Genomic DNA, 16,802 nt, shown 5'->3' with positions numbered 1-16,802 from the left:
GGCCTTCCTGAAAAAAATAAAAGTTTTACATACCTTTTGTTTGTTGGTTGATTTGGACCAGTGTTGTTGAACGATGTACAGTTACAAACGCCTCCAAAAATAGAGTGTAGACCAATTTATGTGTGTTTGTTGTACACTGAAGACATGGATTTATGATCAAAAGGCAGATTTCAGACAGGTTCAGATTTTCAGCTTTTCTTTGAAAGTATTTACACCAAACTCAAATAAACATCATAAAACATACACATATGTTTCAATATATTTCCTCACTTAAAATGTATGTCATTAAGTCTAATTAGGGAGTCAACAAGGGGACTCTTGTTGCCTTGCTGCCTCAGTGTCTAGGAACGATATGTGAACAACTTGACAACATGAAGCATGAGTTGGTGGGCAGAGCTTACTTAAGTTGAGTTGGAAGACTGATGTGACAAGTGTTAACTAGAACACAGCAGTGCTTCTCTCTCTCAATCCTGTTTTCTCCCTCTTTGTGTCTCTGATAATCTCTTTTTTAATTGTTTGTTTTTTTTTATTTTGAGCATTACAGAGATATACTGTAAGATATGGGACAGTATTTTGTTGGCCTGCAGTACATTTTTAGTTAAAGAAGGCAAAGGCAACTTATCAGCAGTGGCCAAAAAGGTCATGAAAGCCAACTTTATACGTCTACACCTCCATCTGTTTTGGTGAAATCATTTTTTTTCTGTCTACTGAGAAAAGCAGCTCAGATGGTGCCAATATTCTCCATACTTGTCTTGATATAATCTTAATCTATGTGTGCAAATTTTAATGTTGATTGTGATACATAAAGACCATGTTTTGAACAGGTGTTAGCAGTTTTTTTTAAATCTAGTGTATTGTAAAAAAATATGCATTAATCATATAAAGGTTTTAGTTTTATTACTAAAATAAAGTTAATTGTCATTAAAAATAATTATTTGTTTACAGTCTGATGCAATTTTTTTTTTTTTTTTTTTATGCAACCAGACGCTTCTTCTATTAGAGGTGTGAATGAGTGTTGAGCCTTTGGTCCCTGAGCTTCTTTCCTGTAAACACGATCTTTATTTCTCTCCAAGGTGCACTGGTCCCTAGGAAATGGAGTGTGATGTGTGAAATGCTTTTAACAAAGTAACAGGCTGAAGAAAAAAAAAAAACGAGAAAAGCCGAATAACAATGACCACAATATGCCACAGGGACAAAAAACATTATTTCAATAATGTGGGTATTGTACCATGTGTTCTTTAATAGCAGACAGGGGAATGAAGCTTTTTACGTTCGAAAGCTGAGCATTGACCCTCATGTCATAACAAAAGTACTTAGATGCCCTGAAAGTTTGACGTCAGTTTGAATTTGTATCTGTCTGTACACTCATACCAATAGCATCCATTCATTATTTTTATCCACTTAGACTGTTTAGAGTCATAGAGGGACAGAGTCTATCCCAGCTGCCATACGACAAGAAGCAGGGTCCACCCTGGACAGATCTCCAGTCTGTCTCAGAGCCAACTAAATACATATATGTATGAAGCCATAAGATCATCCTTAAAGGATGGGTTCATACTTTTCAAGTGAGTCTTACCAACAGGCAACTTTAGATTCATTAATTAACAAAATATGCATAATAATAATATGCTCTGTGGCAGAAAACCTCAAATGTTGGAACTTTGGAAGATATTTTGCAATGTGGAAGGTTGAAACCTTTTGCTGTCTTCACCTAAACTTTTTAATTGTTTTTTGCACAGAGTACGGTGGATTTTGGCCCTCATCACTTACATAAATACATATTTTGAAAGGCCAGTCTTTACAGGTGGATGGTTGCAGCAAGTAAAACCTGTTTCAGTGTTCATGTGGACACCCAACTGTTGTTTGAAGACAGACTTGAAACACCCTGTTTCATTGTAGAACAGACAATGATTAAAATAAAAATACTTTATTACTGGCTTTATAGAAGCGTCATCACGTAAAAGTACTGTGTTTATCTTGCAAATAACTCTAGGCTGCTACAAAAACACCACACACACACCTCTACTCACATCAGACCCTTCATTTAAATCTTAACTGTCCTTATTATAATGTGGACTTGAAAGTACTGGGCTCATTATTCCTGTGTGTGTAAAAATGCCTTACAGGCCTTTAACATGGCAAAATACTGCTGCTGTGTTGTTGATGATGATGTTTGTAGAACACTTGTAAAACTGGTACACACCATCTTATTACCCACATCATTTAATTTGATACATTTAGAAAGAATGAACGTGTGAAATGTAGATCTTGCTAAAATCATACTGGTTTCCTCTTGCATGTGTGACCTGAGCCTCCACCACAAGCCTCTTTCTTGTGCACATAAATCATATCAGATTTATCAAAAGCACCTGTATGAAGACCTGTGCTACCATACCAAGATTGATCAGCCTGTTTGACAACCCATGACCTTTCCAGCCAGTAGAATAAGTTGATTGGTTGACTTTACCCCACCACCCGGATTGCCCGACACTATGTATCCCTTGTTGGTACCCCCTATTTTAATACGGTTTTATTGTTTTTGTATAAAACCATTGAAAAATCATCTGATTGCAGCGGGTCTTTGGCAAATACAACCACAGATGAACAAAAACATATAACTTTTTTCACTGTGCCAATTTGTCTTTACAAAAATGAAGCTACAAAAAAAAAAAAAAAAAAAAAAAAAAACATGAAAGAAATGCTACGTACCCATCTTACTGCTGGAGAAATGAAATCAAGAATGAGCCAAAATTCAATTTTCAAAGTCATAGAGAGAACAATTACTTAAGTTTTTGCTGCTAAAGGTAGATCTACAAGCTATTGAATCATGGGAGGTAATTTATATTGCCCATGTTTTTTTTTTTCCCCCTTTCGGCTTCATTTCTGTTGAAGCAGTAATGTCAAAAAAGTTACATTCTGTTCGTTGTCTGAGGTTGTATTTGCGTAACACGAAGACATGCTATCATCATTTTTTGTTTTTACACAACAAAACATAGAATAAATAAAATTTGTAATAACGGTTGCATGATAATATCTGAAATTATATATACAGTTATGACAAAAAACTACCACTACCATAAACTCTACAGAGCCTACAGTTTATAATTGTATGTTTTCAGTTCAGTCTTAACTGAGTCATTTTTAACTGTTTGTATTTGTAAGTTGATAACAATTCTACTTTGTTTAAAAATGAACCAGTCCCAAACTACTACATTGTGCTCATGCAGTCAGTTTACGTGTGTAAAACAGCAATTGGAATCATGACATGCAATTGTCTTAATGTAATATTTTATTGTACCTATAATTATTACATCTAATACTACGAAAGTACAATAAGTTACAAAAAGCAGCTTTGTAAAATTTTCATAACTTGAAGTTTCACATTCTTTCCTATTTCAACTCACCACTTTTGACTGTTTCTAAGTGTTTTTTTTTTTTTTTAATCTTTTATATTCACTTGTACATTCCAAACAGTTATAGTGTGTTAGAAAAAGTAGATCAGTTTTATTTTGAAAGTGTCATCACTGGACACACATGAGGATACAAATACAGAGGGAAAAAAAAAAAGGTTAATAAAGCCTGAGGTAAGACAGTTATCTGCACATGTTCCAGATCTCTGTTGAAATTCTTGCAGTTTGGGGAAACACTTCTTGCCCCTAAATTCTGGACTAAGCTTTCTGGAATAAAGAAACCCAGTGGAGCAGTGCTTCTCTGGCTGATGTGTTTTTAATAGTTTTTAGGCAGCTCAGACACAGACAAATGAGCTCATTGGGTTGCAGATGTCTGTTATGCACTATGTGAAGCTTACATTTATATTAACAATAATGTAATGTGATTACCTGTGAAAAAAAATATGTCTAAGTAAATACACATTTCCTTTAATTGCATCAACATTACTGATATTTCAGTTACGTAGTTTCCCAAACAGTGATTCAATGCAGTTTCGAGTTTCCAAATTCACCTTGATATATTTTTCCCGAAATGATCATTCTGAAAGCTGCTCTGAACCAGCGGTAAAAGAAAGCATAAACAAATGGATTGAGCAATGAATTTGACCTTCCAAGTATACAAAATATTTCCATGACAGGAACAGGTATTGCGTAATTGCTCATAGGCTGAAAGGTGACACACAGAAAAAAAGGAGTCCAACACATCAGAAACACTCCCATCACTACAGCCAGAGTTTGTGTGGCCTTTTTCTCCCTCCTGGTGACAGGCTTTGTGCTTTGACAGCTTTGGTTGTGGATGCGGTGGGCCTGTTTTTGTGCCACCTGGAAGATCTTGAAGTAGATACAGAGCATGACGCTTGCTGGGAGATAAAACGATACAACGCATCCAAAAGTGGTGGTTATTCGAACATGAAATGAACAACTGGTCACACAACTTTTCTTATGGATTCCTATAACCATGACACCAGTTCCAATTACAACAGAAACACTCCAGCTGAACAGGATCATGATGGAAGCGACATGATCATTTATTTTTTTGGTGTATCTCAGTGGTTGACACACTGCGTAATATCTGTCAACAGAGATGCAGCACAGGTGAAGCACTGAACAATTGCACAGCATTATATCAAAGCCTCCTCTTATTTTGCAAAGTAAATTCTCATCGTACCAACAGGAGGAATCAGCGATTGCCATGCTAAAAGGACAGACTAAAATCCCCACGAGCAGGTCAGTCATAGCCAGGGAAAGGATGAAGTAGTTAGTGGGAGTGTGGAGCTGTTTAAAATAAAAGACGGACACTATTACAAGCAGGTTTCCACATGTTATAACCAAGGCCGAGCAAACATAAAAGAGACGTAATAACACGCTCGTTAAAGGGACAAAGTTCATTAAGCATGATACATTTAGTGAGCCATTGCAAGTAAGTTTTCCCTGAAAAATATCACTTTTGTTATGTATTAATCCATCCATGCTTCCTGGTACCTGCATATATAGAAAAATAAAGGCATTTGCTTATTTCTTAGAATTAAAGAAATAAAACAAGCAATTTATGTAACAGGGTTCTGTAAGGCCTTAAGTTATTATCACTGTATTTTCACTCTTCATACAGGCTTCTACCACGATGTCAACCTTCGTGCTGACAGACACATTTGTGATGAAATAGTCGATCCTGACCTTTATTCTTCAGCCAGCCAGTAAGCTGGGGGAAAAGTTTGCATCAGGATTGCAAAAGAGGACTTGGTGTGTGTGTGTGTGTGTGTGTGTGTGTGTGTGTGTGTGTGTGTGTGTATGCATGTTTTTCTTTCCTTGTAGGGGACAAACTGTGTTCGATACTATTGTTGTGTCAACAGTTAAATGAATAGTTAAATGAATACGGCCTGTTTGATGTTCCACGTGAATCTGTTCGTGTTTTACTACAGTGGTCAAATTATTAGATGACTTTCCACCCGGTGCCGTGATTTAATTGTGTGCCACCTCAATACAGACAACTCAGTTCAGTGTCTGTTTTTGCAAAGGAACAGAAAACCAGTCTTGTCAATCCTATACCATCAGACTCTCTTCTGTTTTCCAGAAATGTGATTTTACACCACAAGATAGTAGGAGACTGATAAAGTATTAGACTGATGTAGGCTAATAATAAACAAAATCACCATGTCATGGTCACCAGCTTCACTTCCTGTTTCTGGCTTTTATTTTGTAGTCCTTCAGTTCCAGACCCATGGTCATTTCTGTCACCACACATCATCAGGCCTGATCATTTTGACCTGTGCCTCCCTCGTTCCCTGTACAACAGCGTATCTTTTGGTCCTCATTCCCTGATTCTTAAACACCGGTTATATCTCAATGCAGAGTTATTTACTCAGTTATGACACCTTTGAATCTGCTGCTTTTAAAATGACACATTTTTTATTTCTCTCTGGAACAGCCACACATCCTGACAGGATTTTATTTTAAACTTTTTTTTGTTGAGGTCAATGTTTTTGGTGCGGCTGTTTACATTAATGTTTAAATGTGACCAACATGCAAAGAAGAACAATAAACTGACATCCCATGCAGTATGTTGTGTATTCAGAAGTGGACATGAGTGCAGCTGATGTGAGCCTTCAAATATGATTTTGAAGTTGTTGTAACAGGATAAGGTGGGAAAAACACAATTTTTAACAATGGCCTTTTGTGGAGCAATAACTGCCACGTCTGTACAGAGATGTGAGGAATCAGAGCCAAGAGTGTTGGGATCATAATGTGAGCGGCTGCACAGAAGCAGATTTTATGCAGAATTTCAGCATGTCAAGACATGCATCTCTGTAAAGCAACGCTATAGGAGTGGGGCTGAACTGGCTGCCCAACTCTGATTAACCTGTTTTGAATTGCAAAGTCCTTCGTCTATGCATCAAGTAATTCCTCACATCCTCATGTCTGACTGCATTAAACTACCTTAAGGAAGTGATCTTTGCCAGGTCATAAAAGGCTTCAGTTGAAGATGAGGTTTGCTCCTGAAGAAAATCAGACTACTACAGACTACTACAATCCCACAAGGATGGCACTGTTGTTCTGCATGGGCTTACTGATCATTAGTTATCAACACTCTCAGCAAAACAGAATTGTGACACCTGTTACACCATACAACATGCAGTTACAACAGATAAAGAATCGAGACTCTACTCTCCTTTCAGCTTTATCCCGTGAATTCAAGGTCGCCACAGCGGATCATTGTCCGCATGTTGATTTGGCACAGTTTTTACACCGGATGCCCTTCCTGACGCAACCCTCCCCAATTTCTACCGGGCTTGGACCGGCACTGCATCGCTGGGGAGGGGGAATGGGCTGTTAGGGGTTCAGTGTCTTGCCCCGGGACACTTCGACATATAGCCAGGAACCACTCACCCTGTGGTCCGTAAGCAACTGCCTTTACCAACTGAGCTATAGCCGCCCCCCAGATAAAGAATCGAGAAAAGTATGAAATAACACATTTCCAGAGGAATCTTGTGCCAGTATGAAAAAGACTCCTATCTCATAGCTGGCACATATCTCAGTGAAAACATTAGACCTGTTGGCATTTTATTTTCTTGACTGCTGTTCTGGCAGATTTTAAACCTTAATGTACTGGGTTACAACCCCATCTTCTTGCCTGGCCACCTGTTCATGTAACCTTCCCCTCAAGTGTAATGTATGTATGTCATATCTGGGACAAACTTAGTAATCATTTGAATACACAATACTTCCTATACAAAGTATGTTGTTGTGACTTATGCATAAACTCAAACATGTATTGAGAATGTACTATAAAGTCACTTCACACTGTGTTAACTGTCAGGGAACTAGGGTGGCATCTTGTGAGGTTTGTGCTCAGTGGATTACCGGCATATCTTTTTATTTGTTTGGCTAAAGAGCTGTTTAAATATTTTCAGTTTGATGAGAATGGGGCAAATGCTACACAGCACTCCAATGCTTTTCATAATCATGAAGAATGTCAGAGTCCAACAAACCAACTCAAAGTCATTGGGATCCTTACAAGATGCGGCATGAAAACACAATTGTTCATTCTCCACATTGAAGAAAAATTTAAGACTATTTAAGCAGAACAAAGTCAGAAGAGGTTTGTGTTAGTAAAATCATTTTGCAATATTTTCCCAGTAATGATCATTTTGAAAGCTGATCTGAACCAGCTGTAAAACACAGCATCAATAATTGGATTGAACACTGAGTTTGCGAGCGTAAGCCAGTTAAGCGCTTCAATCACAGAAGTTGGTATTCCATCATACCTAACAAGCTAAAATGTAAAGCAAAGAAAGAAAGGAGACCAACAGGTGGGAAACGCTCCCATAACTATGGCCAGAGTCTTAGTGGCTTTTCTCTCCATCTTATTGACAGTTACTTTAGACTTTGTCCTCTGAGAGATTGTGTTGTGGATGCTGCCTCTGTGCACCAATGAAAATCTTGAGGTAGATACAGAGCATTATGGTCAGTGGAAGGTAAATTGAGAAAAGAGGTCCCCTTATTTTTCCCAATAGAAAAATAACTGAACATGTTTCATAGTATATTTGTGCAACTGAAAAGGCGATCGCAAATACAAAAGAAACACCCCAGCTCATCAGGACCATGACCACTGCCACATGACAATTCATTTTAGTTCTGTATGTCAGAGGCGGACACACTGCATAATATCTGTCGATAGAAATACAACACAAGTTCATAATTGAACACGTGCTGAGTAACATGTCAAAAGCTGCTGCGTATTTTGCAAAATAAACTTTCATCATACCAGCATAAGGTGACAGTGAAAGCCAAGTCGAAGCCAAGCACCCCACAGGTAGATGATATGATCATCTAGTCCAACCTGGGGGTGATAAGCAAACTGGAGTGGGTCTCACTCGAAAGCCTCAAATTGCGACAGTACCATTCTCTCCAGAACTTTCACGATCTGTGATTTGACAGCAACTGGTCTGTAGTCACTGAGGGTAAATGGAGAGGATTTGTTTGGCAGCGGAATAAGGCAAGATTTCTTTCACAGTACCAGCAACTTCTCCTGACTCAGGCTCAAGTTGAAGAGGGGCTGTAGAATCTTACTAAGTTGCTCAGCAAAGGCTTTCAGGACTCTGGGGCTGACACTGTCAGGACCGACGGCCTTGTTCCGATTCAGCTTCTGCAGCTGGTGCTTCACCTCTGTTGGATAACAATGAGTGTGTGAGGTGGGTGGACATTTTGGTGGAAATAAAGGGAGGTGACGGTGGATTACTCTTGTTTTCTGTTGTGTCTGTCTGTAGTAAGAGAAGCTGTGGGGACTGCTGGGGTAGGGTGGAAGTTTTGTCTCTGTCTCTGGAGGCAAGGGGGCTCCTGATCTGAACCTGTTGAACCATTTATTAAGCTCATTGGCTCTATCAAGGTTTCCCTCAGCTTGATTTTCTTTCTTCTTAAATCCCATGATGTTTTTCATGCCTGACCACATCTGTCTATCATGCTGTTTAGCTGGAGTCTTTGTTCTCCCTCAGTCTCACTTTTAACTCCTTCTGCACAGTCTTCAGCAGGTCTCTGTCCCTGTCCTTGAAGGTGTTGTTCTACCTGTTGAGCAGCTTCCACACCAAATCTGAATTCCATATGTGATTGCTCGGGGCCCGGGTTAACAATGACCCCCACCGGGGCTTTTGACCTACAGGTTGCTGGTGGAAATTGGGATATTGTTGGTCAAAGAAGGAAGATGGGAAGGCATGTCTATAGGCAGAGAGAGAGGAGGAAAGCTAAGAATGTAGGACTGACAGCAGGGACTTTGAATGTTTGGACTATGACAGGAAAGGCTAGAGGCTAGAAGAGAAGGAGAAATTCTGGAGTGAGTTAGATGAGGTGATGCAGAGCATCCCCAGAGGTGAGAGAGTGGTGATTGGTGCAGATTTCAATGGACATGTAGGTGAAGGGAACATAGGTGATGAGAATGTGATGGGCAGGTTTGGTCTTCAGGACAGGAACGCAGAAGGACAGATGGTGGTAGACTTTGCAAAGAGGATGGAAATGTCTGGGGGGTTAAATGAACACCTCACTTGCTCTGGTGACCTTAAATTGCTTTGACAGGCCCATAAACGAAAGCTGCAGCTTAATAGCTGTGCCTATTAACGGCAATGCTGCTTAGGCTCTTCTCTTATTTCCATTAAATCTGGCATATAGCATTTTTGTGTGCATGTACAGCTTTATGTAAAATTATACAATAATGTTTTAATTTACTACTGAAAACGAAGTGCTCATAAAATAGAATATTCATAACCTACAGTATTCAAAGTTTGTTTACACTATGATGCAATGATTTTATTCAACCCAACACTTCTTCTATTAGAGGTGTGAATGAGTGTTGAGCTTTTTGGTCCCTAAGCTTCTCTGCTGGTAAACACGGACTCTATACTATTCTCAAAGGTGCACTGCTCTCTAGGAAATGATGTGATGTGTGAAATGCATCCAACAAAGTATCAGGCTTAAAGAAAAGAAAAGATGGATAACAATAAAAGTAACATACATCGGTGACATAAAAAATAATTTCAATAATGTGTGTATTGCTGAATTAGTCTTGTGCCATGTGTTCTCTGATTGCCGCTGGAAGATAAATGGTAAATGTTCTGCACTTATATAGCGCTTTTCTACCATTCTTATTCACCGTTTTGCAGTCACACACACTCTCACACACCGATAGTGGAGAAACTGGCTCACTGGGAGAAACTAAGTTGGGGTTCAGTGTCTTGCTCAAGGACACACAAAACAACAACTGCAGGATTGGTGGATGCCTGCTCTACTGTCCTGCTCCCCAGTTGCCCTTTTTGGTCCCTTTTTAAGGAGAGTAGTAGTATTTATACAAGGAGTGAAACTGTGAAATCCGTTACTAGCTGTACCACATTTCTCTCTCTGTATCTCAATATATACACACATTTGTGTAATAAAAAAAGGTTCGGCACTGACACTTATGCAGATTACACACAATAAACAGCTCTACTGAATAATTGGTGGAATCCAGAAGTCTAGGTAACTTTTGGTATCGTTACTAAAAATATAAGGATAACCCTCCAAATGACCAATAAAAGACACAACAAACTAACACTAATACTAAACCTAGGAAGTGACCACTCAGCAGTGGTTCCAACAACAGGCTCCATCATATATAGAAGACCTCATAGTTCCATAACATCCCAGTAGACCACTTCGATCTCAGAATGCAGGCCTACTTGTGGCTCCCAGAATTTCCAAAAGTAGAATGGGAGGTAGAGCCTTTAGCTATCAAGCTCCTCTCCTGTGGAACCAGCTCCCAGTTCAGATTCGGGAAGCAGACACCCTCTCTACTTTGAGTCTAGGCTTAAAACCTTCCTCTTTAATAAAGCATATAGTTAGTTATAGTTATGCTGCCATAGGCTTAGACTGCTGGGGGACCCACCCCCCGATGCACTGAGCTCCTTTCCTCCTCTTGACCCTCTCTCCTCTCCTCTCACCCCTTATTGTCACCACTGTATGTCATTAACTCTGTGTGTTCTCTCCCGTAGTTGTCTTTGTCCTTCTCTTTCCCCCTCTCTCTGTCCCTTTCTGCAGGTGTCCCTGGCTTTGAAGCTGTGTGTCTACCACCGTGCAGCTACTGGTCCTAACAACCTGACTGATGTTTTCTTGTTGGTTTTTGTTCCTCTTATTCTTTTCTCTCTTCACTTTCCGTTAAAGGGAGTTTTTCCTCTCCACTGTTGCTCCAGGGGGAATTGTTGGGTTCTCTCTATACATCTTTATAGTCTTGACTTTATTCTGTAAAGTGCCCTGAGATGACTTTGTTGTGAATTGGCGCTATATAAATAAAGTTGAATTGAATTGAATTGAATTAGTAAAAATAATACAACGCTAACAATAAACATTTTTACTTATAACGTTATTTTTTATGGTTATTTACAAACTACTAATTTAGTCGATGTTCATATTGTACAGTGGCTGATGCTAAAGAAAGTTATAGAGCATCAGGAGCAGTGAATATGAAGCCTATAAATTAGTCACTGCTTATAAACTATCAATATATTTAGTGTGAGGAAAATCCTCTTTGTGGAACCCACTTCAATCTGTATTAAACCAGTCTTTACCAGTAAAAATTCCCACTAAAACTGGTCTCTGTTGTGTGCCTGTTCTGGGTTCACTTATTGACTGTTTTGAAAGACAAAAATTTCAAAATTATTCAACCCCATCATGACAAGGATCTTCATTACTTAGTAGAAGACCCTCTCACAGTTCTAACCTACTGCAAATCACCTACTGCCAATCACCTGGCAGTGACTTCAGATTCAGATTCAACAAAAATGTAATAGCAGCCAAAACAGTTTTGTCATTCCACTTTTGCTTGACAATCATTTTGGCCTGTTATAGCCTTAAGTTATGTTACAGCCTTAAGTTATGTTAAGATAAACATGTTAAAGGTTATTACATAGATGTTGTTATTCTGTTATCACTGTTTTCACTGGATTAATGCCTGGAATAAAATGCTGACGCTCTGTTTCTTTAAGCAGAGCTTTCAAATGTTTGTGTTCAATGTACAGAATTTTGGTGGTTAAAATATATATTTTTGCTGTTCCAATTAATATGTATTTCATCTCTCTATATTTGTATCATTATTCATATTCATTTCTAAACGTGTTCTTTGCTTTACATAATTTACTAAGTATTCTGAAGTAACGTATTGAAACGCTGGCTTAAAGACGTATTTTCACTGTACAGCAATGATTAGGAATAAGTGTTTCACAGTGGAGAACATTTTATTGGCATCTCAATATTTTAATAATCCATTATCAAATTATCAAAACAGTTTTGTGTTAGCAAAATCACCTTGGAATATTTTTCCAGAAACAATCATCCTGAAAGCTGCTCTGAACCAGTTGTAAAAGAAAGCGTAAATCAAAGGATTGAGCAACGAATTTGACAACGTCAGCCAATTAAGTGCTTCAATCACAGGAGCCGGTGGAGGATTATTAGACAAAGGCTGAAAAACCACACAGAGAAAGTAAGGAGTTAAACATAACAGAAACACTCCCATAACAGTAGCCAGAGTTTTGGTGGCTTTTTTCTCCATCTTACTGACAGTTGCTCCGGACGTTTTGCTCTTGGAGGTTATGCTGCGTGCCTGCTTCTGTGCAACGAGGAAGATCTTCAAGTAGATACAAAGCATTATGGTTGCTGGAAGGTAAAATGAGAAAACAGGCCCCATTGCGTTTGCCAATGCAACGTCAACCGTGCACGCTTCTTCACACGTCCCTTGGCTGAATCCTGCAATTATGATTCCAATTCCAATAAGAACAGAAACCCCCCAGCTAACCAGGATCATTATCACCGTGATGTAAACATTAATTTTAGTTTTGTACGTCAGGGGCTGGCACACTGCATAATACCTGTCTATGGAAATACAACACAGGTTCAGAATAGAAGATGTGCACAGTGATACATCAAAGCTGTCCCGTATTTTACAAAACAGATCCTCATGGTACAGACATGAGGTCACAGACACTGCCATGCTGAAAGGACAAACTAAAACACCCACGAGCAGGTCGGCCACAGCCAAAGACAGAACAAGGTAGTTTGTGGGAGTGTGGAGCTGTTTGAAGTAGACGATGGCGATTATTACAAGAAGGTTTCCACATATTGTGGAAACAGACATTAAGCCAAGGAAAATATGTAGTGAAACACATATTATAGATGGATTGGTAATAAATATATATGTTGTATTATGTGATACATAGCAGGCATGTATGTAATCAACAGCATAGGTTCCATTGACAGTCAGAGCTTGTTTCATGTTTCTCAGTTTGTGCAACAATCATTTATAATATTAAGCACATTTAAAAGATATTTAATTCAGTGCCAAAATGCAGCATCGTTTCCCTGACAGAAATAAGAAAGGCTTTCAAGGTTTTTTCAGGTTTTTCCTTACCTAATAGCACCTCAACACACTGTAGCTGATGCAAGGACAGTGCTGTGTTTCCTTTTTCACCGTTCAAAACCTATAGACTCTTTATAGACCCCTGTCTACTTACGTCAAATAACACAAGTGTTGGACATCCAATCAGATGTGGGTACCTACGTCCTGGTGCTATGAGATAGAGATGAGACTGTGTGTGTTTGTGTGTGTGTGTGTTTGTGAGTGTGTGTTTGTGAGTGTGTGCACGTGTCTGTTTGCTTGCTTGCAAAAGTAATAAAAATCTTTTAACGCTTTACCAAATAAAGATTTTTATTTTTCCAAAATAAGCAAGAATAATAATGAATGAGATCTATTTTATAATTTTCAAATGTAAAACCATATAACTACAAATGATCAGTTGTATTTTTGCTAAACAACATGAAAAGAGGAAATTGTTGTTTAGGTGCATGCAGACAAATGAGTCCGACAAAAATACTGCAGTGCAGAGATATTTAAAGGGGATTTGTTGGGTTCTCTCTATATCTGCATCTGTCTGGTCTTGACTTTAATATTTAAAGTGCCTTGAGATGAATATGTTTGGAATTGGTGCTATGTAAAAAAAAATTGAATTCAATAGAAGTGAAATATTCACTTCAAAACACTATTCACACATATTCACTTTACCATCATTAATATTTTATGTTTATACACAATTGCACTCTGAATGTTTTGGCAATTATTTTTACTTATTTTTACTAATCAAACATGCCACTCACTAAACCTAACTTCTAGACCTAATTTATTTGAAATTAGGTCTAGAAGCAACTGACTTAAGGAAGGTAGGAAGGTAGAGCGGTTGTCCACCAATCTCACAGTTGTTGGTTCAATCCCCGGCTCCTCCCGTCACATGTCAAAGTGTCCTTGAGCAAGACACTGAACCCCAACTTAGTTTCTCCCGGTTAGTGTTGGCCAGCTGCATAGCAGCTCCCCCATCGGTGTGTGAGTGTGTGTGTGATTGTGAGTGTGAATGGGTGAATAAGAAGCAGTATAAAGTGCTTTGAGTGCCAATAGGTAGAAAAGCGCTATAAGTGCACAGCATTTACTATTTACAATTCTGTCTTAAACAGAATGGTAGAATGGCAAAAAAGCCAACTAATGCCTTTGATTAGTGGCATCAGCTGTGCTTGAGACAAAACTTGGTTTGTAAATGTGTGCTCTTGTGAAGGTTTCCCTTAGGGGGTTGGATAATTTTGAAACTTCAGTTGTCATTAAAAGTGCATTTTCTTTTTACTTTGGAGAAACTACTTGTGACATTTGTTGTGTTGCGCTATTGAAATTGTTCTCGTTTGATTTGCTCATTGCAAAAAGCTCAAAGTTTGTAATTTTGCCAGTAAAAATAATTTTAATGATTGTTGGAAAATTTTGAATGCAATTGCAGATGGCATGCAGCTGCAGGATTATAATGTCAAACTGCTAAAATGACTATTTTGTGGATTATTGCATGTTAAAATGCTATAAACAATGAGCCAACGTCTCTAAAGTATTAGAACCTCAAAGTGAAGGTTAAATTGACATTAACTCTTGTGACCTCAACATTGCAAATTCCTGGACAGTGTGTTAAATAAAATGTGTGTAAGTGCTGGTCATATGGTGATGCACAAACCATGCATGGGGAGACATGACCTAAAGTTGGTGGGATTGGATGAAGTTATATTTATGTAGGTGATCGCTGATCATGTTGGGTCACAAAGTGAAAATGTATCAAAGTCTGAAGAAAAATGAGTGTTGAAACCTTAAAGTTAAATGCAGACACTGAATTTCACTGTGTCGTGTACGTGAAAACGTATACATGCTCAACGACAATACTAGCTCAGATTTAAAAGAAGAATGGATGAAAACTTGTACCTCAGTCTCAATAGAAACCTTTTCTGTTTAATCTAAGACAGGTTAGTATAGACCAGTTTAATGTGAGGATGGACCGGGACTGGAGTGCCAGGGTATCAAATACAATATGGTAATACACATTTTTCTTAAAGAGGCCATTTTACACTAATGGGTAATAAGTATTTTGGTTCGATAAAAGTACAACTACTTCCAAGTATAATGTAATTAGTCTTTTTTTAAACTGAACAGTAGTCATCATGTTGCTGAAATGTTCATCTTTATTGTTTCAAACATTATTCTCATGTTAAAGTGTAATTTAAACAATTACAACAAAATCTCAAAAAAGTTTGGAGTTGGCAAAATTACCTTGAAATATTTTCCCAGAAATTATCAATCGAACAGCTGATCTGAACCAGCTGTAAAAGAAAGCATAAATAAATGGATTAAGCGTTGAATTTGACAGTGTGAGCCAGTTCAGCGTTTCAACCAGAGCAACTGGTGTTACTCTGTACGTTAAAGGCTGAAACAAGATACAAAGGAAATAAGGAGTCCAACACAAGAAAAACACTCCCATGACGGTAGCCAGAGTTTTGGTGGCCTTTTTCTCCACCTTACTGACAATTGCTTCAGATTTTGTGCTCTGACAGGTCGTGTTCTGGATCCGGTTTGCCTGTCTTTGTGCAACAAGGAAGATCTTCAGGTAGATACTAAGCATTAAAATGGCTGGAATATAAAAGGAGAAAATACACGCAAGAGTAATTGAAATGAGCTCATCCATCAAACAACTTTCTTTGCATTTTCCTTGATTAAAACCTGCAAATATAATGCCAATTCCAATTAAAGCAGCAACCCCCCAGCTCACCAGGATCATGCCCACAACAACATGATGATTTATTTTACTTTTATAAGTGAGAGGCTGACACACTGCATAATATCTATCAACAGAAATGCAGCATAAGTTCAGAATGGAGGCCGTGCTTAGCGTGACATCAAAGCTGCCTCGTACTTTACAAAATAAACCTTCATGGTACCAACACGAGGTCACAGTGAAAACCATGCTGAATGGAAAGACTAAAATCCCAACAAGCAGGTCCGCCACTGCCAGAGAGAGGATCAGGTAATTAGTAGGGATGTGGAGCTGTTTGAAGTAAATAATGGAGGTTATGAAAAGAAGATTTCCACATATTGTAACAACTGACAATGAACCAAGGAAAATATATAATAATACACAAACGTGAGTTGTATTATATTCATAGCAGGGATGTGTGTCATTGAGAGAGTAGGTTCCGTTGAGGGGTAATTCTGGTTCCATGCTTCTAGATTCCTGCAATAAAGTTGTTATTCAGCATTATAACATCATCAATGTTTAACAAAGACAAAAAGTAAAATAAAAAATGAGGTTATACCTCTAAAGTTGCTTCAGTGTTGTTCTTGTTCACTGTGCTGATTCTTTTGACTTGCTATTTAAAAAAAAAAAAATCACCTAACCCACCCACACAATTACCATAACTAATGCAAGTGTCTCCTATTCAGTCATATAGGGTGTCATGTCTGGATGTGATATGAATAATGATGCTTTGTGA

The 16,802-nt window shown here is 38.3% G+C and overlaps 3 protein-coding genes and 1 pseudogene across 3 annotated transcripts; all 4 read right to left on the bottom strand.

The window, feature by feature from the left end:
- Nucleotides 1-3,932: 3,932 nt before the first annotated feature.
- Nucleotides 3,933-4,838, bottom strand: LOC137102929 (trace amine-associated receptor 1-like). The gene has a single exon (XM_067482872.1). The coding sequence runs from the start codon at nt 4,836-4,838 to the stop codon at nt 3,933-3,935; it is 906 nt and encodes a 301-aa protein (XP_067338973.1).
- A 2,698-nt stretch (nt 4,839-7,536) lies between these two features.
- LOC137102928 (trace amine-associated receptor 1-like) lies at nt 7,537-8,276 on the bottom strand (annotated as a pseudogene).
- Nucleotides 8,277-8,454: 178 nt separating this feature from the next.
- On the bottom strand, nt 8,455-13,095 carry LOC137102926 (trace amine-associated receptor 1-like). The gene is made up of 3 exons (XM_067482871.1): nt 12,906-13,095; nt 12,270-12,833; nt 8,455-8,612 (listed from the first exon to the last, which is right to left on the bottom strand). The coding sequence occupies exons 1-3, from the start codon at nt 13,093-13,095 to the stop codon at nt 8,455-8,457; spliced, it is 912 nt and encodes a 303-aa protein (XP_067338972.1).
- A 2,461-nt stretch (nt 13,096-15,556) lies between these two features.
- Nucleotides 15,557-16,531, bottom strand: LOC137102925 (trace amine-associated receptor 1-like). The gene is made up of 2 exons (XM_067482870.1): nt 16,231-16,531; nt 15,557-16,158 (listed from the first exon to the last, which is right to left on the bottom strand). Exons 1-2 carry the CDS (start codon nt 16,529-16,531, stop codon nt 15,557-15,559), a joined length of 903 nt encoding a protein of 300 aa, XP_067338971.1.
- Between the last annotated feature and the right edge of the window lie 271 nt (nt 16,532-16,802).

Source organism: Channa argus, chromosome 17, assembly GCF_033026475.1.
Source record: "Channa argus isolate prfri chromosome 17, Channa argus male v1.0, whole genome shotgun sequence".
Classification (NCBI taxonomy): domain Eukaryota; kingdom Metazoa; phylum Chordata; class Actinopteri; order Anabantiformes; family Channidae; genus Channa; species Channa argus.
This window is presented reverse-complemented; position numbering and strand designations above follow the sequence as displayed.